This window comes from Danio rerio, chromosome 9 (genome assembly GCF_052040795.2).
Source record: "Danio rerio strain M-AB ecotype USA chromosome 9, GRCz13ab, whole genome shotgun sequence".
Taxonomy (NCBI): Eukaryota; Metazoa; Chordata; class Actinopteri; order Cypriniformes; family Danionidae; genus Danio; species Danio rerio.
The window spans coordinates 19,937,321-19,964,175 of record NC_141029.1 but is presented as its reverse complement, the minus strand read 5'-3'; the positions used below and the strand labels follow the sequence as shown (position 1 = coordinate 19,964,175).

General features: G+C 36.1%; 1 protein-coding gene and 1 long non-coding RNA gene across 2 annotated transcripts; one reads left to right on the top strand and one right to left on the bottom strand.

Annotated features, from left to right (window-relative positions):
* Positions 1-1,322: 1,322 nt before the first annotated feature.
* Positions 1,323-25,875, bottom strand: tnfsf11 (TNF superfamily member 11). The gene is made up of 4 exons (XM_087267675.1): positions 23,325-25,875; positions 18,395-18,430; positions 6,481-6,595; positions 1,323-4,737 (listed from the first exon to the last, which is right to left on the bottom strand). The coding sequence occupies exons 1-4, from the start codon at positions 23,508-23,510 to the stop codon at positions 4,319-4,321; spliced, it is 756 nt and encodes a 251-aa protein (XP_087123801.1). The 5' UTR covers positions 23,511-25,875; the 3' UTR covers positions 1,323-4,318.
* Positions 18,683-23,037, top strand: LOC147842315 (uncharacterized). The gene is made up of 2 exons (XR_015499324.1): positions 18,683-21,611; positions 21,803-23,037. It is a non-coding gene; the product is annotated as an uncharacterized LOC147842315 (long non-coding RNA).
* Positions 25,876-26,855: the final 980 nt, after the last annotated feature.

The following is a 26,855-nucleotide window of genomic DNA, read 5'->3' as shown; positions in this document are numbered from 1 at the left end:
AAAAAGAGAAAATATCCAGTAAGCGGCATTGATGCCAGAGGTCAGAGGAGAATGGCCAGACTGGTTCAAGCTGATAGAAAGGCAACAGTACTGTAATTCAAATAACGACTTGTTACAACCGAGGTATGCAGAAGAGCATCTCTGAATGCACAACATGTCCAACCTTGAGGCAGATGGGCTACAGCAGCAGAAGACCACACCGAGTGCCACTCCTGTCAGCTAAGAACAGGAAACTGAGGCTACAATTCACACAGGCTCACCAAAATTGGACTAATTGCAAAAACGTTTCCTGGTCTGATGAATCTCAATTTCTGCAGCAGGGTCAGAATTTTGCGTCAACAACATGAAAGCATGGATCCATCCTGCATCCTGCTTTGTATCCACAGTTCAGGCTGGTGGCAGTGTAATGGTTTGGGTGGATATTTTCTTGGCACACTTTAGGCCCTTTAGTTCCAATTGAGCAATGCCACAGCCTGTCTGAGTATTGTTGCTGCCCATGTCCATCCCTTTTTGATCACAGTCTACCCATCTTCTGCTGGCTACTTCCAGTTGGATAATGTACCATGTCATAAAGCGCTAATCATCTTCATCTCAGACCGGTTTCTTGAACATCAGTTCACAGTGCACAGATTTCAATTTGTTTAAAGTTTTAACAGTTTTTAAATTCATAACAGCTTAACCTTTCTCTCCTTTCTCTATACACTTTATGCAGGCATGTTTTTCATGTCATGCTTTTGTTTCAAAAACAATTTCCAAGGTCTAGTTTTATATGAACTTTCAAAGACCACAATGCTTTAAATGGTTGGCTATGCTGAGTGATTAGAGCCAGCACTGAGTGTTCCTCTTAAATGAATTGTTCACTTGAGTTAGACTTGAGAAATACACAAAGGGAAACTACATTGTTTTGGTTCTCCTACGTCTGTTCTCTAAGCAGTGAGGTCCAAGCAAAATTATGCTCCGAATATCTTGCAGTGAATTAGAGGCTAAAACAACTGCCACTAACAGATGGATATTATTTTAAGGATGACCATGTTCCCACCCCACAGCTAGAGTAATTCACCCGTTTGCCTGACAATACCACAAAGAAAGGAAAGGCCAAACATTTACTTTAGCTGTCACATTCAGAGAGGAGCCAGTTAACGCTGGGAACTGCCTGTACTTTTTCTTCGTCGAGGCAATATGAAAATATACTCAACGCATATGTAAACTATGAATGCCTCTGGAGGTGAAAAACATTGTTCTGCATGGAAAACATGGTAAATATGAACAGTGTTTAGCACTTCACACACTCAATTGAAGTACTTTCATGAACAAGTCAATCATTTATTTAGAAAAGTATCTTTATTAGAACGAATAATATAAATAGACAAAATAAAACGTAACATTTGCTAACAATGTTTGGTTTTTGTAAGTTGGCAAAACCTCTTTAGGTTTGCTTTGGGTCTAGAACGTTGTATTCTGCTGTCCGCAAGTGTTTGCACACAGAATTGTCAAATGAATTATACTTAAATACAAAGTTTCTTAGTGAGAAACCAATCCATTTAAGCTTTAAACAGGAGCTCTGTGCCTGGGACAAAAGCGCACGTATAACCGACCTAAAGTCAATGCCCGGCATCCAAAACATCTCCTGGATTGGATGGAATAAGGGCAATTATACAGTTATATACAATGTACAACAGACAGAACATTTAATAAACATCCTATCAGCATAGAAAATAAATAAATATGCTTAGTGCATTTAAAAAAATAACTATAAATTAAAGAGCATACCAAACTCAGTTTGGTCCTACACATTGCTTTTCAAAGTCAAAGACAGTCCAGCTGCCTTGATTTTTGTTGAAGGTTTGGATATGCTTTGCTCAACAGTTTCATTTTAACACAGTTTTACTCAGCATTTCAAGGGAAGCTCTAAACATCTAAAAAGTGAACATTCAAATCCAGTTGGCACAATCCAAAACTCTGCAAGGATATTTCATTTGTTATAAACATTTCAGACTGGTCTGTTTTGCCTTACATTGGAATTCAATCAATTAGGTCAAACTATTCATTAAAAGAATTCGTAAACTAGTGACGCACTAATATTTAATTTTCATTTTTCAACTAAAACCCAGCTCACACTGTGTGATTTTTGAATCCTAAAAGATTTCAATCATGCTAGGCTAAAATCTTTAGTCATTGATTATTATTTTCACTTGTTCACCAACAGCCAATTAATGGCTTATGTAATAAAAATGTTGGCTAGCCTGATCCTGTGAGGAAACGTAACTATCTTAAATGTTGTCAGTTTAGTGGCTAATTTGTAATAATTCATACAATTTCAGTCATACAAAAAACTTTTGGTGACAACCAAATGACACCCCTAAACAGAACCATCATTGAGGGATGAGCAAATAGTACAGAAATGTAAGAATGAGATCGTATAAATTCATATGAATAAGCCACCAAATTGAAAGTTACGAATTTTTGTGAGATAGCATTGTTTTGGCAGTGTCAGCAGATTTGTTACTTACGACGAGCATCAAACCAAGAACCAATAAGAGCACAGGGCCTGATAATACAATCAGCCCAACAACTTTAAGCTAGGGTTATGTTCAGAGTACACTGCTCCAATCTTTCACTCTCACGATTGTACTTAGTAATTGCAGAGAAGACTAATACTGTTGATTAGTTGATACTGTTGGTTAGTTCCTGTTGGTTGTGCACCTTTTTTACCAACAAAGTTTGTTTACGCCAATATAATGACGCCGATCACTCTGCCTATTCTCCAACGGAGAAAAAGGGGATTGACAGGTGGTAATTTGTGTGCTATTTATCTTTATTTCTTCATAATTTGGTCATGGGTTAAGCAAAGACTAAGCGAGTCAGGTAGTTGAAACGGTAGGCTACAAATAATTAATTTGTCATCAATTAATTATTCATAAATAATTTATTCACTGCCCCCTTTGACGAGGATGACCTCGTCCATCACAATGTTTCACTATAGACATTGTACAATGCCAAATTGGTCGACATCGCCCAACCTTACTTTAAGCTATTTGTGAAAATTAAAGACTTAAATTAAAATAAACACTGCAGATATTTTATGTTTTCTCTAGGTTATAATTTAGGGGTGCTTTTACATCTAGACCTGAATGAGGTGGTCTCGGCTCGATTGAAACTAACTCTGGAGCGATCGATTGTAGAGAGAAAGCAAAACGATCCGATCCCGGCTATATCACAGTGTATCATGGATATGTAATATATAAGAAGAGAGAAATATGAGTCAGGCGGGATCTCATTCCTACCGATAAATGTGCGTTTCATGTTAAATACGAAAGTGAAAGCATGCTGAACTATTAATGATAGCTGTTTAGCTGTTAGGAACATTGACCGAACTGCAGTCTAGCCAATGGCTATTTATAAAAAAGTCTTACCTCTGATTTATATCTGGTAACGACATCTGTGGGGCTCACCATTAAAAATTAAAGCGCAGCTTTCCGCTTATAATGTCTTATTGCTCATCGCCATAGATTAAAATAAGGACGCATGACAGCTGAGCGGGACTGCAGAATAAACCATGAAACTCTGACCAATGTAAGGAGAGTTTACTCACACGTGACTTGTTTTAGCTCTATTGATCCGTTTAGAAACTTTGCCGTGTACAAAGAACAAAGAGCAACACTGCAACAATTTTAATCCCTGTTTTGGAACAACTAAATCAATTCACAGGCGTAAAAGCACCCTAAGAGCGCAGGTTATTGAGCTTGTAATGGATTGATGACATCCAACTACACCTGAGTTATGCAAGTGTCTGTGTTTGGCACGTATTGATTTTCAACTGTTTGCACAAGCTACAACCTTATAAGATCATTAAAATGTGCACAGTGTGAGCCAGTCTTAAGGGCACTATTTTGCAGCAAATGCGACATTGCTTTTATATTGATCCTATTACATTTCCAACCAAATTTGGTCATTTAGTTTGTACAGTTTCCTCTGTTGTTTGAGACTCCTGCAATTTGGCAAACTTTGCTGAGACTGTCCAAAAACACTCCACCGTTTTGATTCCCAACAGTCTTTTTGAGAATACTTTTGCCAGTATTGGCCTTAAAAACACACAAATGAGGCCTGAGTCCATTCTAAATCTTCTAGTGCTGGTACTTAAGAGCTTCGATGGCATGATTAGGAAATCATAATGTGCTCTTAAACGTCATCAATATTGAACAAAATCCAAAAGTCAGTGATTCAAAACAAGTGCTCAGTGGTTCATGGTCACTTTGAAAAAGTTTGTATGGATGAAAAAAAATGTGCACAAACGTTTCAGTAGCAAAAAATGTCAAAGTCATTTACTTATTTTAAAACAACCAAAATACGTCTCTTCAACTGCCGGGTCCAGCAGTTGTGCGTTGGATACTTTGACGTAAATTCTATCGTCTTTCTCCAGCCGGACACCTCTGCCCTGCTCCATGCAGTACTTGTTATACTTTTTAATGTTCCACTCCGGCGTCCCGCTGCTTTTTGCAAGGACAGTAGGAGGTTCAGACCGTGAGTGTTTTTCGTGGTAAATGTACTGACCCAGCTCTATGTTGCTGATGTTCACTTTCTCAGAGCTGTGAATCTCATGGTATCGAAAACAGGTCTTGGCGTATACATAGTAGTATCCAGGGGAATCCACTATAATTCGGTTATCTTTATATTTCATCCTCTTCAGATTCTCTGCTTTCATGCCATCCCAGGCTATCTGGGTTAAACCGTTTTCATCTGCAAAAGCATAAGCATATGGGTCAGAATAAACATGATTGTCCAAAATATGGTTATAAATTACATTCAGGGGCGTGACAGTAAACCTAATTTAAACCATTTTTATAGCCTTTAGGTTCAAATGCATTGTTGTTTTAACCACTGCGTTTGTAAAACTTTATTAAAAATTTTGAGTAAATTAAAAAAAATTTATATATATATATATATATATATATATATATATATATATATATATATATATATATATATATATATATATGTTGATTCTTAAAAGGCAACTTTGTGGCTTAGTGGTTAGCACTGTCCCCTCACAGCTTCTGTGTGAAGTTTGCATGTTCTCCCCGTGTTCGCGTGGGTGTAGTGTATGTGTGTGTATGGGTGTTTCTCAGGACTGGGTTGCAACTGGAAGGGCATCCGCTGTGTAAAACATAAGCTGGATAAGTTGGTAGTTCATCCCGCTGTGGCGACCCTAGATTAATAAACTAACTAAACCCAAGGAAAATTAATAAATGAACGATCTTAGCATCCGTGCATCACATGAACAGCTGTTAAATTCTGATCTACTTTCCCGCACTGAGCCAGAAATTAAACGCTTGTCATGAATTACAGTTCATTCATGTTTCCCAATAAATATAATAATGCTGATGCAGTGAGGGTCAACATGGTGGCAGAAGTCACCCATTACAGATCGAATAATATGACCATTATTAAGAGTTAATATTATTAAGCATTAAAAAATCATCATTTAAATGGCATAAATACACATTCTTACATATATTTGAGAGATCATTCATTAATTTTCCTTCAGCTTAGTGTCTATTTCAAAGACCTCCTCAGCGGAATGAAGCGGCAACTATTCCGGCATATGTTTTATGCAGAAAATGCCCTTCAAGCTGCAACCCAGTACTGGTAAACACCCATACACACTCATTTACACACTATAGCCAATTTTGTTTACACAATTTATCTATATTGCATGCTCTTGGACCAGAGCACTTGGAGGAAACCCATGTGAACACGGTGAGAACATGCAAACCACTGAAACCATTGAGGGGCACCAAGTGACCTGGTCTCGAAAAAGAACACAACGTCTGCAGTTTGGCAGTATTTCCGGTTTCAACCGAATGAGAAGGGAGACGTGGTAAATACGAACTATAGTTCTGCATTCTTGCTACTGTGCTGCAGTACCCGACCAGATTTCTTGAGGTGGGGGAATAAATTTCCGAATAAAACGCGAGAACGGTCACATCCGCGTGGATGCTGTTTGTGTGTGTGTGTGTGTGTGTGTGTGTGTGTGTGTGTGTGTGTGTGTGTGTGTGTGTGTGTGTGTGTGTGTGTTTGAATGAGAAAGAGTGTCCCACACAGATCTCTAATACGAACAAGACACACAGGTGACCGCGAACCTAAGGTTGCATATAAGGTACATTTCTGAATGGTTTTGGCACAAGCTAACAGTTTGGTGACACTGTGTGAGCCTTACATCATATTTTTCTTATTATACATGGTAATACCGGATACCGAGGTAAAATAGGGAGGAGGTTTGATGGTATCAAAATTTGGATACCGACCAAGTCTACTAACCACTGAGCCACCATGTCGTCACATCTTTATTTTCACCAATAGAAATTACATCAGATTTTTTTAGGTCACAATTTTTCACTTCAAAAGCATTTCAGGAAATACAACAACCATGTCATGTGATTTAAAAATGTAATATAAATAAAAAAAACAGCATTTACTTACTGGGTAATAAGTCTATGGGCGTCTTGATTGGAAGGTGAGCTGATGGCACTTTTTTTGTTTTGTCCTTTGTTGAACTATTCATTTGATCGCCTATTAAAGTTTCACTGTGCATTTCCTGAGGGGGGAATAACACAAAGCAAATGACTGAGTTAATTCTTATGGCCACACAGACAATCACAAAACAAATATGTAATGTTATGAGGAATGAGTCTTTTGGACTAGTGGCAATTCTAAGCAGCTACAGTATGTCACCTCAGATTGTAGCAGAAATGAAAACCAGCTGAGCATGTGCCAAGTGATAGTAACACTTTATTTAAAGGGTGATAAAACAACACAAAACGATAAAGATCAAAGGTTAGTATGTTATATTTAATTTTTCGAGATATTACCATGGTCACACTTTACTTGAAAGTATGTTCATAAGAATGTCATTAAACCTTTAAGTCATGTAATGAATATAAATGAAACTATGTATGCTTATACCAACTGTCACTGAGTGTCATGTTGTGACTAGGGCCAGACAGAATCTTTAAATTTTTGCTATTTCTGTGTAGAATTTTGTAAGAAAAAAATCTGCGGATTTATGTGGAATGATTTTTGGGAGTATCATAACTAAAACCTTAATATATTAAATTAAAAAATAATACATTTTAAACTTGTGTTTAATGTTTAAAATTCAAATACAATTAGATCCACTTATTTGGTAAACAAAGCAAGTCTCTCATAGAGTATATAAAACACAGAAAATATGACTACACAAACTGTATTGTATAGAAATTATATGAACATTTCATTTCCCAGAGATGAAATATAAATTTACACACATTTACACAAGTAAATTAATAGACTCAATGATGGGCTAAAAAACCTCTGCGGATTTCTGTGCATAAATACATCACAACCTGTTTTTGTCTTTGTCATGAGAACTTGATATCACTAAAACAACAAAACTTGTCATAAACATGATTGTCAAGAAGCCATCATTAATATATGTCATGAATTTTATAACACCGTCATTATTATATTTTTATGATCTCAACTAAGTGGTACAAGCTAAAATTGTCATTAAATATTAATCACACCGTAAAAAATTATTTGACAGATTAATGACACTTTTAATGAGACATTTTAATGACAGATACAGTTTGTACTGAAAAATACGGAAAAATATTTATGACAATTATAATGACAATCATGTTTATGATAGATTTATGACAAGTTATCTTGGTAATGTCGAATTTTCATGATAAAGATAAAAAACAGGTTGTGTTGTACAGTATTCGTTTATTTCAATTTGTCATAAGAAACAATGTCATGTTTGCATATAAATGACATAACTGAGAAAATGACACTTATGGTATTTTAACAATCTAGACACAAAGAGCTCTATTTTGACGGTCCATGCACAAAACGGAAAGCGCAGGGCGCAAACGCTTTTAGGGCGTGTCAAAATCCATATTTGCTAATTTAAGGACAGAAAAATCCGCTTTGCGCCATGGCGCATGGTCTAAAAGGGTTGAGTTTATTTACTTAATGAGTTATAGGTGTGTTTTGAGATCAAACCAATCAGAGTCTCATCTCCCATTCCCTTTAAGAGCCAGCTGCGTTGCGCCATAAGCACATTTGCTATTTACAGGACGTAAAGTAAGTGGAAGTGGAAAAACTGAGCATTTCACAAGTAAACAGTTAACAGTTTTGTTTTTTTAACAGAAAACAGTTAAACAAGAACCGTGCAAGAATGGGAGATAATTGATCTACTTTCACTTTCGCTCTTGGATAGGGAAACCTTTAAGCACAGACATCAATTACCCTATAAATAATTTTGTTTGTTAAGTGCAAATATTTGCTTCAAAACTATTTCTAAATTCAGTTCTAATTTCCAGCAAACGAATAAATAAACAAAAATAACAAAGTTTGTTCAAAAACCTTAGTTATATCCTAAAACACATGATGTGCCCCATATGGTCTAAAACCTGACAGGTGGACAAATCTAAGCTTGTTTTTAATAAAACAAATATAAATATGGATATAATAGATAATACTGCTAATAATAATAACATTATACAGAAGCAAATTGTTATGAATGAACTGAAAAAGCCTCCCGAGATGAAGGCAAAAAAACTGTGTTTTTTCATATTTATGTAGGCTAGAAAGTAATATGTTTTGTAATATTTTAATCCTTTATATTTATATCCTATATATATATTCTTATTATATCCTATATATAGGCCTATTCTTATTTTTTTTAATTTTTCATATGTAAAGATATTTGCGTATTGCTCTACATCTTGTGTGTAGGCTTTTAAGCAGTGTGTAAGTGAGGCGCAACTCTGCGCTGGAGTTTAGACCGGGTTTGTTTTGGTCTAATGAAAAATCTATTATAGTTTCTCAAAATAGCAAATTTTCCCAGCAATGCAATCAGAACGCCTTCCTTTTTAGACCAGAACACCTATGGGCCCACATATGAGAGCAAATGCATTTGCTATTTAAAGAGCGTAGCGCAACGCCCTTAAAACGACTCTTGCGCCAAGCTGAAACTAGCAAACAAGTATTGCGCCACGCCTTGCGCCACATTGCGCCGGGTGTATGATAGGGCCCCAAATCTAAAGCGATTGGCTCAAAAGCATTCAGAGCATGTGCGAATCCACCAATACGCTCAGCACCCTGGCGCATGGTCTAACAGGGTTGTGCTTATTTTCCTAATGAGTTCTGGGTGTGTTTTGAGCATAACCTCAAGTTATGTGTTAGTCTCATCTCTCAATCCCTTTAAGAGTCAGTTGCATCACATCATGGTGCATTTGCTATTTACATGACAGACTTTGTAAGGGAAAAAAACTGAATGCGTTACTTGAATGCGTTGAATGAGAAGACAGTTAAACAGACTATCTGCAGTGCAAGGATAAAGAACAAGCCTCCTTCATTCGGCCTCTTTACTTTACTCTTTTACTTTTGTAAATAAGGAAATGGTGTTGTATGCACTCCACTGAAGACAACCATTAGCCTACATATTTAATTTCATTTGTTAAGCGCAAATATTTGGTAGAACTGAATTCAGTTCTAATTTCAAGCAAAATAATGAATGAATAATAATAAAGATGTGTGGTCAAAAAAGTTATATCCAAACACACATCCTATTCTTATGCCCCATATGGTGATGCATACATCTCCAAAACCCAACAGGCGGACAAATCTAAACTTGTTTTAAGTAAAACAAATATAAATAGTCATATAATAAATATTACTGCTAATAATGATAACATACAAATGCAAATTGTCATGAATAAACTGAAAAGGCACCCAAGGTGAAGAAGGCATGGAGGCAGTGGTTTTTATATTTATGTAGAAAATAATAATGTTTGTAACATTTTAATCAAATATCTTAGATATTTGGGTTTTGCTGCACACCCTGTGTGTATTAAGCAATGTGTAAGTGTTTTGGACTGCATACTGTAGGTGCATAACTAACATGCTCTGCGCTGGATTTTTGGATTAGCTTTTAGTTGGTCAATGGTGTGGTCTATTTCAATTCCTCAAAATAGCAACGCGCCAACAATGTACCTTAACACACCTCCTTTTTAAACCGGCACACCCATGAGTCCACAAAGTGGCACAAATGAATTTACTATTTTAAACAACGTGTCGCAAAACGTGACAATTAGAGTTGCACTGTTCTGAAAATAACAACAAATCACGTCGTACGTGTCATGCGCCTAATTGCTCCGGGTGCATGATGGAGCCCTTAATGACAGCTGTCATAAGCATGCTTAAAATCATTCACATGTCATGTTTTTAAAGGGTTCATGGCAGTCTTACAAACCCCTCTTCAAGCAAAGCATTGCCAAGGTAATATCTAGGAAAAATCTCTATTGAAATATTAACCTTCTACCTCTATCGTTTTGCATCATTTTATTTTCAGCCATTCTTGCGGAATGTTGTTTTTCAAAGTTGAAGTAGGAAACAATAGTGACCACAAACTGATATTGTTTTGCTTTTTTACACATGCTGGTTATTGGTTGCAACGTAGTAGAACTTGATCTCACAGCTAAAGATAGAATGACAGCATGCGCATTGTTACCTGAAATACATTTCCGTAAAGGCCTAACATTACATTTCTCCACGTTTGCCTGTAATGCTTCTATTTGATCTTGAATGATTTTACAAAAAGCACAAAGTTTACTCTAAATAAAGTTGTTCTCTATTTTAGTAAGCAACATTTCTGAACTTCATCCAATGATGTGGATTTGCTTCTGGTAATGTACATCTCACAATATTCATTCATTTTCCTTTGGCTTAGTCCCTTTATGCATCAGGGGTCGCTTCAGTGGAATGAACCACCAACTTATCCAACTTACATCTTTTTACAACTTACATCTTTTTACACAGCGGATGCCCATCCAGTTGCAACCCTGTACTGGGAAACCCCCATATACACTCATTTACACTCATAAACTACAGCCAATTTAGTTTATTCAATTCACCTGTACTGCATGTCTTTGGACTGTGAGGAAAACCAAAGTACCCTCATGCAGGCTCAGACCAGCGACCTTCTTGCCGGGAGGCTCAGTGCTAACCACTGAACCACAGGGTCACTCCATCTCACAATATTGCAAATACTGATTCTAGGCCAGGGGTCCTCGTGACCACCGCACTGCATTTTTTGCTCGTCTCACTTGTTAACACACCTGATTTGGACAACCTGTTTTTTTGAAGAGAGCTTCAAGAAGTCTTCCAGTTGACATATTCCCTACATAGTGTACACTACTGTCTCCCCTGCACATGGGATTAAGAACCGCTGCCCAAAATGACGAAGTCTGGTTGAGTTGAATGAGTAGTGTATTCTCACCAAGTCCAAGAAACTCTGGTACAAATGTGATTTCTCACCCGACTGTTTACATTGATTTTTGTTTCATCATTGTTTTTTTCATTTTTTTTTTCATTTGATGTAACCTTTTGTGTATTTGACAGTTAACATGAATGAGGGCTTAGTTTAATATCCACACGCCTCATTGGCTGACAGACGAGTTTCTGTAAGTTTCATTTAATGTCAAAGCTTCAATCTATTTTTTAAAGACTCTTAAATCCACTGTTGAAAAGTGAATCTTGATTATTTAATTTGGAGCCATAGTCTACAATAGTGATCTTCAAAGTCCCGCTCAACTGACGCCAGCTCACAGTCATGACACAACACCCCTATTTCGTATACAATGTTATAACTAACTAAAAGCTAACTTCTTAGAAAACCAAACATGAACCATTTCTATAATCTAACAAACAACAAGCCACAGACCAGCACTAATTCATTGTCAATGTAACAAAAGTGCGAACACTTCAGCATTTCAGTTTTTGTTTACAGTGCTGACTATAAGCATTCATCAAGATCAACTAGAAACTATATTTTTAAAAATATGCAAGGTTTATGGAATTAACACAAAAATGAACAAAGAACTTCATGAGACAACTCGTTATTCCTCACGTTTTACATGAAAGTAGTTCAAAATAAACAAATCATTCATGAACAACCCATCCCTAAATTTACTTTTTAAAAGATGACATGCCCACCATTATGTATCTATATGTTATGGAAAAAATTATATTATATATAAAATTAAATCATATTACTTTTTTTAAGCAATGCGTTACTTAGAAAAGTAATATTATTACGTAACACATTGTTTGCAATCTATTACCCCCAACACTGGTTGTCAGTGGTTACAGGATTTCAGCTTTCGACAAAACAACTTGTTGAATCAAAGAGCGAAACTCAAAGGTTGAAACCACTTCAGGGTGAATAAATAGTGAGAACTTTTTGGGTGAATTTGGGTACAATCTTTAAAGTAAACAAAACATTTTACAATGTTTTAAGATGTTTTACAATGTTAAAAGATGTTTTAAGTAGCTATTAATTGAATGATTTTAAGCATGACATGTTTTATATATTTTTCTCTGCAACATTTGTCAGTTATAGATGCTAAATGAGCTATCCATCCTTTCTAACTCCATGTATAGCCAGCTTTCTTTAATTGAAATTTACCTCAATAGGCTTTAAAACACACACAGATGTTGTGTTTGTTTTAGCCGCAAATGTTTTTTTTTTTTTTAGGTAAATGTATGCTGAATCCCATACTAACCATCCTAAATAGTATTCGATCTGATCACATCATTACAAACACATGAGAACATTTCATTACCTGAAAGACATATGAATGGAAGATTAGCATGTACTTCATCTCCAATATGGAATGATCAAATATAAAAGAAATGTGACAAGATGACTGACAAGGCAGTTTAGGCAATGATAGAAGAGGATTATTCATTAATGACTAGCTACTGTGTCTTAAAGCTTCAAAGGTTCTAATTTGGCTGCCAGAGTTCTTACTATATCAAGAAAATATGACCATTTCACTCCAGTTTTATCCTCCTTACACTGGCTGCCAGTTAAGTTACATATTAATCACATATATCTCTTTTTAACTATAAACCTTTAAATTAATCTAGCTCCTGTTTATCTAACCAACCTTCTGTCTCACTACAAACCAACTCACTCTTTAAGATCTAAAAACTTAAAAGCTACAGTAGTACTCAGAATTAGAGCTGTAATCGGGCCATAAAAGTTAGTTTCCCTGATGCTACTGGCTGAGATGCATAGTTCTGATCTGGCTTATTTTGCTACTTTTGGGCAGGATTGTTTGTTTATCTTTTAACAGCCAAGAACATCCATTTCATTTTCCATGACAGCGGTTTTAATGTAGCGAGTGGCCTCATCATCTTTCCTGTCAGCTTGCTGTGCTGTTTAGCACTCCACCATAATACGTAGTGTATGAGTGATTGCCGAAATACATTGGCGGCTAGAATGACAGGTTCTTTTTGAACTGGCGGCTAGCCTCACCGCAGTCAAAAATCGTTCTTTTTGACTTTTTTGTCATCTTTTGTTTCACCTTTGTAGGGAGGGAATTTAATGTTGTAACAAACAATTTAATTACTTTCTCGCCATAATCAAAATGTATCACATGACTGTTCATTTACTGCGCAAGCCAAGCCCGGCCCGACCCTGTCTAAAATGATAGAAATTGAACCTAAACCCGTTGGGTCCCGTCGGGATCGGCCAAAGATCTTCAGCTCTACTCAGAATAGCAAAGGCTACTAAAGGAGGTCGAGCCTTCTCATTTATGGCTCCTAAACTCTGATATAGCCTTCCTAATAATGTCTGAGGCTCAATTACACTCTTGCAGTTCAAAAATAAATTAAAGACCTATCTTGTTTTAGTAAAGCATACACACAATGCATCACATAACTATATGATGCACAAGTGTGATCCATGCAGGTAAGTGGACTTGACAACCACCTGTTCACCCTCCTCCTGTTTTAATGTACCAGACACTTTGTTAAAAATACTTATAGGCTTTAAATTTTTGCTTATATAACTCCTATTTTCATTTATGGTGATTTTTCTTCGCATTGACATTTAATAAATCTCATTCAAATACATTATGAACAGCAACTACCCTAATTATTGTCTTTGTTCTCTATTTCCCCCTGGAGATGCCCATCCCGAGGCCTCTAGAGACTGTGCAGTGGCATTAATAGGATCTTAGAGGTATGACGAGATGATGCCAATATCGAGAACTTCAAGGACAACACACTTAATACACTTCATTAAACATGTACACCTATATGGTATGAAATTGCAGGTTAATGATGTCTGTACATAATAACAACTTTGATTTGATTGTAAGTTTAACTTCATTTAATCATAATGTCATAATGTGCACCTTTTGTAATGCTGTTTTGGAACAATAATAATTGTAAAAAGCGGTAAACAAATAAACTTGATCTGAATTTAAATATAGAAAATTAATTTTTTAAGCCAGCTCTTCATAGAGGAATCCCATGTATGATAGGGGAAAGTAAGACCAATGAAAAAAATGCATGAGATGCAGACATGTCTTTGTTACTGAAATCTTAACAGGCCAAAAAAATGCTGCACTATTTCCTCTCTGGAGTTTCACTTGCTCAGGTATGACTAGAATGTTGCCAGTGCCTCAAGCGTTTTCAGAAGAAGAAGAAAATATAAAGCAATAAATGACTGCTAATGTTTTGCAATTGAAAGTTGTCTTGAAAATGGAGCCAACAAATGCAGAAAGTCCTGCAAATCAAGAACCGAAAACTCACTCCCTTCAACTGTGAAATCTAATCTGATTTGCGGGTGTATGTGTCATCATTTTATGCCTAACACCACAAAGAGATTTATACAAGTGGTTGTAGATTAAGGCCTAAGTGAAAGCTATAGTTATGAAATATGAACTAAAGGTTATAATATTAGGCCTTATATCCTATACAGGCATCAAGTAGCAAATAAACATAATAATTACGTCCTTCAAGTTCTGGATGTCGTTCGATGCTCTGACCTTCTTGAGAATTTTGGTATACCACAAACAAACTAGGCCAGCACATGCAAGCTCTCGAGCTAGATTGTATTTGAGCGGCATTTAAAAAAAAGCCATGACATAACATATATTTAAACAATTCTTTGCAGGTTTACATTTCCTTTTAAATACGTTGTCCTGGGGTAATGATAAAAACAGTTCACTTCTCATGGTCTGGCAAGGCAAGCTGTCAAAATGCTTCATAAAGCCCAGATTTTTTGTATAGCATAATAAAACTACAAGCCCCCACAACCCAAAATCTAAGCTTAAAATAAAAACTCTCGGTCAACATACTACTGTACATTTCTCTTCTAATCTATCTTAACAGATTCTGATTAATTATGATGAATATATTTCTAAACCAGAGCCAAATGTCTTTTGCAAACCCTATTATTAGCCTTTCTATATGAGGAAAACACACTCACGGCATCCCTACGGACCATATATAGATGTTTACGCAGGTCATTTGTAATTATTGAGTCAGTAGCCATGCGACATGGTTAAATATCCAAACTGAGCTCCTGACAAAGAACAGTTCCAGAGACTTTAGCCTGACCTTTTCACAAGCAACTGCACCGTCATGCTTAAGAAAATGTTTTACAGAAGCACTGGTATGTTTGCAGCGTGTTTATCCTCATTTTCAAACATAATATGTCAAAATACTGATGCAGACCATGTATTAATGATTAAAGATTGGTATTATTAACATAGAAAGTACATTCACGCTGTCCAATAAACCATGGAAGCTGACCTTTGCAGGAAAAACAATAATGAGTTTTAAAAATGTTTTATAAACATGTTTAGAATTAAAGGTCCAAAAAGCTGTCACTGGGACTGTACCTTTTCAAATGGTTCACTTCTGGATTTTTTATTAGCTATAATACCCTTGAGATACCAATGAAGTACTAATATGAACTGTTTAGATTTTGGAAATAGGCTCATTTTACAAGTCAGCTAGAGTTAAACAGATACTCCAGACCCGGTGGGAACACTTTTAGCTTAGCTTAGCATATATAACTGAATCGGATTAGACTATAAGCATCTCTTTCAAAATATATATATATTTTTTTTTATAATTTTCCTATTTAATCCCATTTAAGCAATGATACTACACAGTGTCAGTTAAGAGCCTACTTCTAAAAATTGAAGAAATAAGGGATCACTATGATGACTCTTGTACTTAGTCCTGTCACGATAAGGAATTTTTGTTGTGCTATGTATTGTCACAGAACTTGTTGCAATAAGCGATATTATTGTTATTTTGGGATCATTTTATGCAACTGATTATGTAATGATTAAATAACAGGCATTATAATGCAAATACTTATCATTCTTAAGGTTGTTTAGATTTTATAACTTGATGTTAAAAAGGTAAATGTTCTATTATATATACTATTAAAAGTCCTATAAGGTGAATGTCCAATTGTAAACTTTGACACTTGTGAGTTAATGTAAATGTCATTGTAAAATGATGTTAGCTTTATTTGTGCATTTGTAAATACATATTGCAACGGCAAAAATTATTGAGGTTATCTCTAATTATTGCACAATAAGATGATTGATTGTCGATATTAATTATTGTCACAGGCATATTTGTACCTATATTTCTGACAGATATGATAATAATAAACATGGCCAAGTTTCTCATCAAGAGATTTTTTTTTTTGAAGAAATAATTATATTATGCTGTTTTCCCCGTGTTAGCGTGGGTCTCCTTAGGGTGCTCCAGTTTCCCCCACAATCCAAAGACACTCCCTATAGGTGAATTGAACAAGCTAAATTGGTTCTAGAGTACAGTATGTGTGTGAGAATGTGAGAGTGGTTGGGTGTTTCCCAATACTAGCTTGCAGCTAGAAGAGCATCCGCTGTATAAAACATATGCTGGATAAATTGGCAGTTAATTCCACTGTGGCGGACCCTGATTAATAAAGGGACTAACCCAAAAAGATGACTGACTGAATGAATGAATGAATGAATGAATGAATGAATGAATGAATGAATGAATGAACGAATGAAACTAGCCCTAGTGTATGTGTGTGAATGTGAGAGTGTATGGATGTTTCCCAGTTCTAGGTTGCAGTTAGAAGGGGATGCGCTACGTAAAACATATGCTGGATAAGTTGGCGGTTCATTCCACTGTGGCGACTGCTGATAAATAAAGGGACAAAATCGAAATAAAATGAACGAATGAATTATACCATGCACACATTACACACAGTTTTGAGTAACTTTTAAATGTTGACTTCTCACTTGTCAATATGCTTTTATGAAGCTAAATAAATTTACATTGTCAGTTAATAAATAACCTGCTCTAAAGGAAAAATGTGATATTTTGTTAATACTCATGAAAATTGCAAAGGCTATTTTTAAAAGCAACAAATTTAGAAAAGTAATTGCTATGAATTATTTCTTTTACTAAAGCTTGTGTAATTTTACTGTCATCTCAGCAGGCTATTAATCAGATGATGTCATTACACAGCTGTGTTGTTGCCAGGCAGTCGCTACACAGTTGATCACAGTTACAAGGATCTATCGATCCTTTTTAATGCATAATAGGGGCTCTTTAAACTGCATATGATGTCCTGTAAGTGCATTCCAGGTTAGGCACAAATACTGGACAACCAAAACAACAATGGTGGATAACACATTCATATGTGTGTGTGTGCTGTGCTGTTACGCAGTGTTTCTTTCTTTCTTTCTTTTTTTTTTTTTTTTTTGCAAAGTTACATCTACAAATACTGGCATGGCATCCCTTATGCAATTTATAAAAAAATTAATTAATTAATAAATTACAACATATGTGTTTAAGTACACCACTAGTGTATATCAATAAATCCTGAGATCAATTCTGAATCAGAACTGAGAACCACTCATTCATTCATTCATTCATTTATATTCAACAGCGGAATGAACCGCCAACTATTCTAGCATGCGTTTTTCAGAGCAGATGCCCTTCCAGCTGCAACCCAGGACAATTTAGCTTACCCAATTTACCTATTAGCGCATGTGTTTGAACTGTGGGGAAAACCAGAGCACTCGAAGGAAAATCCACGTCAACAAGAGGAGAACATGCAAACTCCACAAGATAATGCCAACAGGCCCAGCCGGGGCTCAAACCAGCGACCTTCTTGCTATGAGGCGACAGTGCTAACCACTGAGCCATGGTGCCGCCAATTGAGAACTATAAACTTTCTATTTTGAGTAGAATAGTCAGAATCGTAAGACTTGCAACTAGACTATGATTAAAATAATAATAATAATAAATCATTTACTTTTAACATTTTAACATAACAAGGAAGCTCTCTTAGGAATGATGCATGTCAAATTTCCCCTAATTTATTATTTTTTTTAAGTCACATAATATCACACCATGTTGTGCAGTGTAAAATGAGGAAAAGGATGTTATAGTAAACTGATGTTGTTTCTGAATCTGAGCCAAAGATCACAAACATGAAAAAAGCAGACTCATCTTTTGAAGTTTATTAGCTCACCTCATTAGGACTCTGCTGTGGTGAGGCAAGATCGACCTGTAAAGAAACAACAGAAAAAACAAACAGTTTAGTTACACAACTACATCCAGCTGGAACGCTATTCACTAACAGGTACCACTGCACACTGCATGCTTTTAATGAACTAACGGGAAAGCAGCATTATTAGCATTAAGTCATTTATAGGCATATAGTTCACCTGAAAATTAAATCTGCCATCCTTCACTTGCTCAAAACGTATTTGAATTTATATCATATATATATATATATATATATATCTTTTTTTTTTTTAATAAATTGGTCTTATGCTTCATATTTTCAGATTTTATTAGTATATGTATTAATTCCGGCACTTGTACCATATAATAGACATATCAACCATTTGGTAGAGGTTGATATTTTAGAAATTATGGGATGTGTTGGAAAAAATGCATTGAGTGTGTTAACTAGCTACATTACGAGTTAAGAAATGCAATGCAAAAATGTTTTTCTTGGTGGGGTAGTTAAAGGGTTAAACGCAAAATAAGATATTTTAGGAATGGTACCCACTGACTTCCATAGTATTTTTCCTACATGTTTCCAACATGTTTTAGAATATCTTCTTTTGTGTTTAACAGAAGAAAAAAATTCATAACAGTTTTAAACCACATGAGGGAGAGTAAACACAATGAGGACATTTTCATTATAATAATGAACTATCCTTCTAACTATGATTTACAAGCTCAAAGAAAGGGCGAATTAAGGTAGAGCATTGTTTTCAGTAAAACTAAATAAAATCATCGCCCAGGGTTTAAATGAGCTATGGATTATTCATTTATTCATTTTCCTTCGACTTAGTCCCTTATTTATGAAGGAATGCCACAGCGGAATGAACTTATCCAGAATATGTTTTACACGGTGGATTTGTGTAATTTCTGTAAAAAGGGCATCATTTTCACAATATTGACATCTAAAAGCAAAACGCTTTCAAAAATGTAAAAAGATTAAGACCAAATTGTGTTTAAGTACATCACTAGTTTACTGTATATAAATGATTTCTGGGTTCATTTCTCACAATTTTGAATCGGAATTGAGAAACATTCAATCATTCATTTTTTTTTTTTGTTTGACTTATTCTCTATTTCAGAGGTTGCCACAGTGGAATGAACCACCAACTATTCCAGCATATGTTTTTTTGCAGCGGATGCCCTTCCAGCACTGGAAAACACCTTACCTTTCCTTACACACAGTACTGGAAAATACCCATACACTCTTGCATTCAAACACACTCATAGGCTGCATCCGAAACCGAATACTTCCGTACTATATAGTACGCTAAAATCAGTATGCGAGCCGAGTAGTATCCAAACTCATAGAATTTGAAAATCAGTATGCGAGAAGTACCCAGATAACCTACTACTTTCGGCGAGATTCTGAAGTGCGCATTCCATTCACGCTGCGCTATGATGCTCTGCGAGAGAGTTCATGAATGGGTGTGAAGCGACGCAACTGACGCAGGAAGGTCATGTTACCATGACAAAATGGGAGATGTAGTACTTTTCTAATGGCCGAGTAGTACGTTCAAATTCAAATGCAGTACCTACAGAGTAATAGGCAGTTTCGGACGCAGCCATACACTATGGCCAATTAAGTTAATCCAATTCCCCTATAGTCCATGTCTTTGGACTGTGGGGTAAATCAAAGCACCCTGAGAAAACCCACACCAACACTTGGGAGAACATGCGAACTCCACACAGAAATGCCAACTGGCTCAGCCAGGACTCAAACCAGCAAGCTTCTTTCTGTGAGGCAACAGTCCCAACCACTGAGCCATCGTGCTACCCTATACACACACACACACACACACACACACACACATATATAATTACACCTACAGATGGATAAGCAGCAGGCCGACATTAAGCCTACACCAATAGGAAACTTCAGCAAATCTTTACTTTCATTTTTGTTTTGGATTATTTTGATTTCTCAACAAGACTTTCAGAAATCTGATCTCCCCAGTAAAATCTCTCCAGAATCAAGCAGATCACTATAGTGCAAAGAAAAATAAATAAATAGAGTCTAATGAAAAAGCAATTTAAATAGTTGTATCTTTCGCATAAATCACATTTCTGGAAATGAAATAATCTGTTCTCACAGATCTTGGGTTTCGATCACCATTTAAACGAGTAAAACATGACTGACTTAAACGATGAGAGTGCAGGTGCTCGGTTGCAATGTAAAATGAGACAGCGCACACAAATCTGAAACTTTTTTTATCTGTAAGTAACAACAGATGGAATGCAGTCTGTGAATGCAGTCTGCAGTCTTTCTTCTGTGCACCGCATTTTGAAATTCATGCTCTATGAAAAGAATGATAAGAAGCTTCTTGCTAAATCTTTTATTATCATATATGGTTCGTCCCTGCATTCATTTCTTATGAACAACATGAATCGGGCGCCAAATACAACTGACATTCATCTTCTTCATTTCTCGCATCTGTTTCTTTGGCTTCGCACCAGCACACAAGAAGCCTCCGACATACACCGCTGTGTTTGGGCCAAAGCCTCACAAAACAAGATGTCATAATATTCTCCACAGCGTTCAAAATACAGAGAGAGAGAGCGAGAGAGAGAGAGAGAGAGAGAGAGAGAGAGAGAGAGAGAGAGAGAGGGAGAGAAATTGGGGAATGGCAGCATGTGTGAGAGATGTTTCTCAGCATCCCAGCAGCTCTGAGAAACATTTAAGGGGACGGTTCACCCAAAAATTGTAATTTACTCACCCTCAAGTGGTAAGTATAACTTTATGAGTTTTTGACTTACATAGGAAAACAAATCCTATGGAAGTCAATGGTTGCAGGGTTCTAACAATTTTCTACAATACATTTAAAGGGATAGTTCACCCAAAGATGAAAAATTACCTCATTGTTTGTTCAACCTCAGCTGATTATAAACTTTGTATTTTTGTTTCAAAATCATATTTTGAAGAAAGCTTTAACCATTGACTTATGTAGTAAAGAAAACAAATGCTATAGAATTCATTGGTTACAGGTTTCCAACAATTATCTGTCAAAAGTTTAAAGGGACAATTCACCCAAAAAATCTAATTTACTCATTATTTATTCACCCCCAGGTGGTTATAAACCTTGTATTATGTTTTCCAAAATGAGCTTTTGAAGAAAGCTGTAACTATTGACTCATGTAGTAAGGAAAACAAATCCTATGGAAGTCATGGGTTACAGGTTTCCAACAATTATCATCCAAACATTTAAAGGGACAATTCACCCAAAAATTAAAATGGACTCATTATTTATTCACCCTCAGGTGGTTATAAACGTTATATTTTTTGTTTCAAAATTATATTTTGAAGAAAGCTGTAACCATTGACTTATATAGTAAGGAAAACAAATCCAATGGAAGTCAATGGTTACAGGTTTTCACTATTTTTCAAAATATCGTCTTTTGTGTTCAGAAACTTTGAAACAAGTAAAGACAGAATTTTCATTTTTGGGTCAACTATCACTTTAAGTATGAGTAAAAAAAAAAACAAGATCAAATAAAACCAGAAGGAATGTTTTGGAGAATCGAGGTCAAAGAAAGGTCTTTCCACATAAACAATAAACAACTATTAAATTATCAGTCCTAGGTTTGGACATGCCCATTTTTCAATACCTGTTAAAAAGCATCCCAATATGCTGCTCACAAAGCTGGTTAAATGGGTATCCATAACCTCAAATTGTTTTGCTCAATATAATTCCAATACACTTGTCTCATTTTATAGTCCTGCTGTCTTTAATACTTGAATGAGCAGACAAATTCATCATTTAGACTGGCATTATATGACTTAGCATCACTTGTGGGAGACCGTCAACAACATTTGGTCAATGTCTGTTTTCTCCAGATTTCTGGAAAATGCGGGGAAAGGAAACCAGTGCTGGATCAACAACACATTCATGAAGATCAACATTGCCAAAAACCAACATATCCTGCGTCAGCAATTGGATTCAGACTGATACAGTTATTCCCATAACAAACCTAGAGCACAAAACAGACTACTGTATTTAATAACCAACACACTAAACATCAGTCAAGTTACTGTAGATCGTGCACAATATACACATAAAAGACAATTCCCTATCTCATATTACGATTCATATACAGGCTATGCAGTAGTCAACATTTGAAGTGGATTTAAAAAAAAATGAAATTGTGATATGACAATAATTGGTGTTGTGCAACAGTTTTAGGACAACTTTGATAAAAGGAAGGGTTCTGATCCACTTCAAATGTGGACTACTGTAAAGTAAGGTGTTATCAGTAAGGCTTTTACTGTAACACTTCTACTTCTATTCTAAAATGTTTCCTGCAATGACACTAATAAATATAGAAATATAAAGAAACATAACTAATAATAAGCCAGAATAAAAACAGTAAGGGTTCTGATCATTTTTAATGATAGCATTAAATAAAACATAAGTTTGATCAGCTCAAATATTGACAGACTTCAAATCAAACGATGTTATAACAAGGCATACGATTAACCTTTGAAGAAAATGAAAGCCCTTTCACATATATCATTTGTGCAGCTTGCATGGAAACAAATGATTTGTAAGTTACAAACAAAACCCACTTTCCGCAAAAAAAAAAAAAGAAAAGAAAAAAGAAAAACACTGAGTAGGCAGAAGACGCTTTTGCAGGCGCGCGCTCTCCAGAAGTTCAAACGCGCTTGAACATCATCAGCAGCCGCGCGCCTCTCACTCACACACACTCAACAATCCTTGACATTCAGATTACACAACATGTTAAAAGAAGAGCCATACCTTTGAAAAGTAAAACCTAAAGCCTGATGCCCTTAAATCAAAATAAACGCCAGAGAAAGTGTTATTTAGAACTACTACATTTAAATCCCCCCGAGTGCTGTCCGCCCGCTTTCCTTCCTTGCAAAAGTTTCTTACCTGTCGGAGATAACCGGTTAAGTGCAACAGAATCGCCACACTAGACGCGACCTGCAGCAGTGCCATGACAGCGAGCGTGCCGAAAATGAGCGCTCTGTGCGTGGAGCCCGTGTGTGGAGCGCGCGCCGGAGCCTCTTCCATATCGATATGATTCCGCAGGTAAGCGCGATAATCATTAGCTGCCATGAACGCCCGATCGCGGCACAGATCCTGTCTCTCAGTGGGAGGATTCAACAAATGATCAACGACTCATATAAACATGTGGGTGGGCAATGTAACTTGCTTCGAAGACAGCCAATCAGATAATAGACACGGATCTCGCTTTTTCAGGCTTCCTTTTTCTTCTTTCGTCTTCTTGCTCTCTTATTGCATGAGTTGAGTCAAAAGCAGGTTACTGGAGAAAGCTGACAACTGATAAGATTTCCATCTGAAAACTGCAGTAACTTTGAAAATCAAAGTAGCTATTATGGCATTAAGTTTCGTTTTCTACCCACTCGAACTGTACTGAGATTAAACTTATAGTTTCCTACATCAAGAAAGATCTACAAGTCATAATAATATACACCACTTATACTTTAAACCTCCAGTAATGCTTATGATAACTATTACTTTCTGAAGTTATGTAATGTTAGTTAATATACAGATTAGGCTCTGTCAGAACAGCAACAATTCTGGACATCATTCCTATTGGCAGTTCTGTACAAACACACGTTTTCTACAATCTACAAAGTACAAAAATTATAATAAAATGTTGAAATAACTAAATGATTTAAGTTAAACTAACATTATATCTTGGGTTTCTTTAAAAACATATAATGCAGTCAGTCTGGGTAAAAAAAAAAATATTTTAAAAAACTTAAATGATTATGGAGCCAGATCAGTCTCAAAAATAATACATTTACAAAACACAATTCATACTTGCACAGCACAATTCATTTATTCATTCAGTTTCTTGTCGGCTTAGTCCCTTTATTAATCCGAGGTCGCCACAGTGGAATGAACCGCCAACTTATCAACTTACAAGTTTTCACGCAGCGGATGCCCTTCCCGCCGCAACCCATCTCTGGGAAACACACACACACACACAAACACACACACACACACTACAGACAATTTAGCCTACCCAATTTACCTGTACCGCATGTCTTTGGACTGTGGGGAAAACCGAAGCACCCGGAGGAAACCCATATGAACGCAGGGAGAACATGCTAACTCCACACAGAAACGCAAACTGAGACGAGGCTCGAACTAGCGACCTGTGAGGTGACAGCACTACCTACTGCACCACTGCTTCGCCCACAGCACAATTCACATTTTCAAATTCCAATTCGTAAATTCAAAACATGATTCATAAACACAACGCACATTTTATGAATTTACAACTATATATACATTTTTTTGTTAAATGAATTGGATTTGAGTATTTATGAATTGTTTTCTGAACTTACAAATTGGATTTGAGTATTTATGAATCGTGTTCTGAACTTATGAATTGAATTTGTGTATTTATGAATCGTATTCTGAACTTACGAACAGGATTTGTGTGTTTTATAAATTGTGTTCCAAACTTACGAATTGCATCTATGCAATTATGAATCGTGTTTGAAACTTATGAATTGGATTTGTGTATTTATGAATCATTTTTTTTATTTTACGAATTGGATTTGTGTATTATTTATGAATCCATTTCTGAACTACAAATTGGATTTGATTATTTATGAATCGTGTTTTGAACTTACAAATTGGATTTTGTAAATGTGAATTGTGTTGCCAATGCATGCATTATTTTGTAAAAGTATCATTTTTGAGACAGATCAGGCTCCATAAATGATTAGTTAATTATCTGATAAACATACAGAATGCCTAATGTTGACTGGACCAATATTAGCTAATATTATAAAGCATTAAAGGAATAGTTCACCTGAAAATTATTCACACACAAGTAAAAGTGGTTATAAACATTTATAGAAACAGGATATTATGAAGAATGTCCATTGTTGAAACAAAAACCGTGTGGGATGAGTAAATGATGACACAATTACAATTTTAGGGTGAACAATAATTATAAGTCAGCTTTATAATATTTTTAAAATTAGAGTTTAGGTCATCAAAATTAAAATAATTCAAGCAAACAAGATGCAGTACTAGTTACTAATAAATAAATAAATAAAGTAGCTGTTTGAAATTTTATAGTGTAGTGATTTACCTAAAGTGTAGTGATTTACCTATAGTGTAGTGATTTACCTATTTAATTGCCTAAGTGTAAAATAAATGAGTGTCTCATAACATATAGAAAAAACAAGCACTTTTGGTATGACACGATATATTCAGAATTTAGTATTTATATTATTTAGTATTCTAAAGAAAGCTAAATTTCCAAATAACTCCCACTTTTCAAATCAGCATCCATAATTTTCTTCAAGAGAGTCAATGAGTCACAAGTGTTTATCTTAACATATAAACACACTGAAATTCCTCTTGTTATTGCCAGGCTGAGGCAAAGTAAAAAAAAAAAAAAAAAACAGAGCTTTGTACATGATGATCCTCGAATAATTGCAAAAAAAAAAAAAATGAAGAAAAACCTGTTTTTAAAGAATTATTTCAGGCAGCTGCCGCCAAAATGCAAGTTTGCAAAAGAGAATTGACGAATGTCAACAGAGTTCATGCGCTTGGCTTTCCCTCATTCATTCAGCCTCCAGTGCTGAAAGCTTGTAATGCTCCACCATTATATCAGCCTTTTTTTTAAGAACCACAATTATTACTCTGGTTGCAAATAGCACCATGCTGGAGTTTGTGTGACTTCAGCGTAACTAGTGTCTTGTTGCATTGTTTTGGCAACATGCATTCCTGCGGAGCATGATCAGGTCACCTGCATTTCCCTTTAGAAATTAGGATAAGGCCAGACAAGCTCCAGCACACTCCATAACCTTATGAACTTGGCTGCCCTCGCAGGGACCGCCATCCCGCAGCACGCCACGTTCACTCGAGAGTCATTAATATACCGTGAGAACCCTTGTTTTGCTGTGGGTTTCTCGTGCCTTCAGCTATTTTCCACAGAATGCAGGCGCTGCGGCAGGAAGGTTTGGGTGGTATTTATACCCTTTTGTTTTGCCATGTGAGCTGTTCTTGCCCAAGCCAGAAGGTAGTTGAATACTCCGAACCCAGCAGTCCATCAGAGTATGACAGAGGGCCAAAACCAGGCAGTGTTGAGAGCAAAGCAGCCGAAACCACTAGCAGGCACTTTCCTCAGTGCTGAGCAGGCCCCGGGAGCGTATTATTAGCTCTCCTGTAAGCGTGGTACTGTATACACACACACACACAGGATGAGCAAGAGCACCAACGCCAGAATCCTTCCCATGTTTCGCAGACTGTGGAGTCACCGTGAGGATGTTTTTTTCTGGCTGCAGACTCCATGTGGCTACGCTCAAGTGTTTCAGGCTCACCACTTTCTTTGCATAAGCTTCACAATATTTCAGCACTAAAGGAGAGGCAGGAAGTTCGATCTGAAATATTAGTATCACCGCAGAGCCT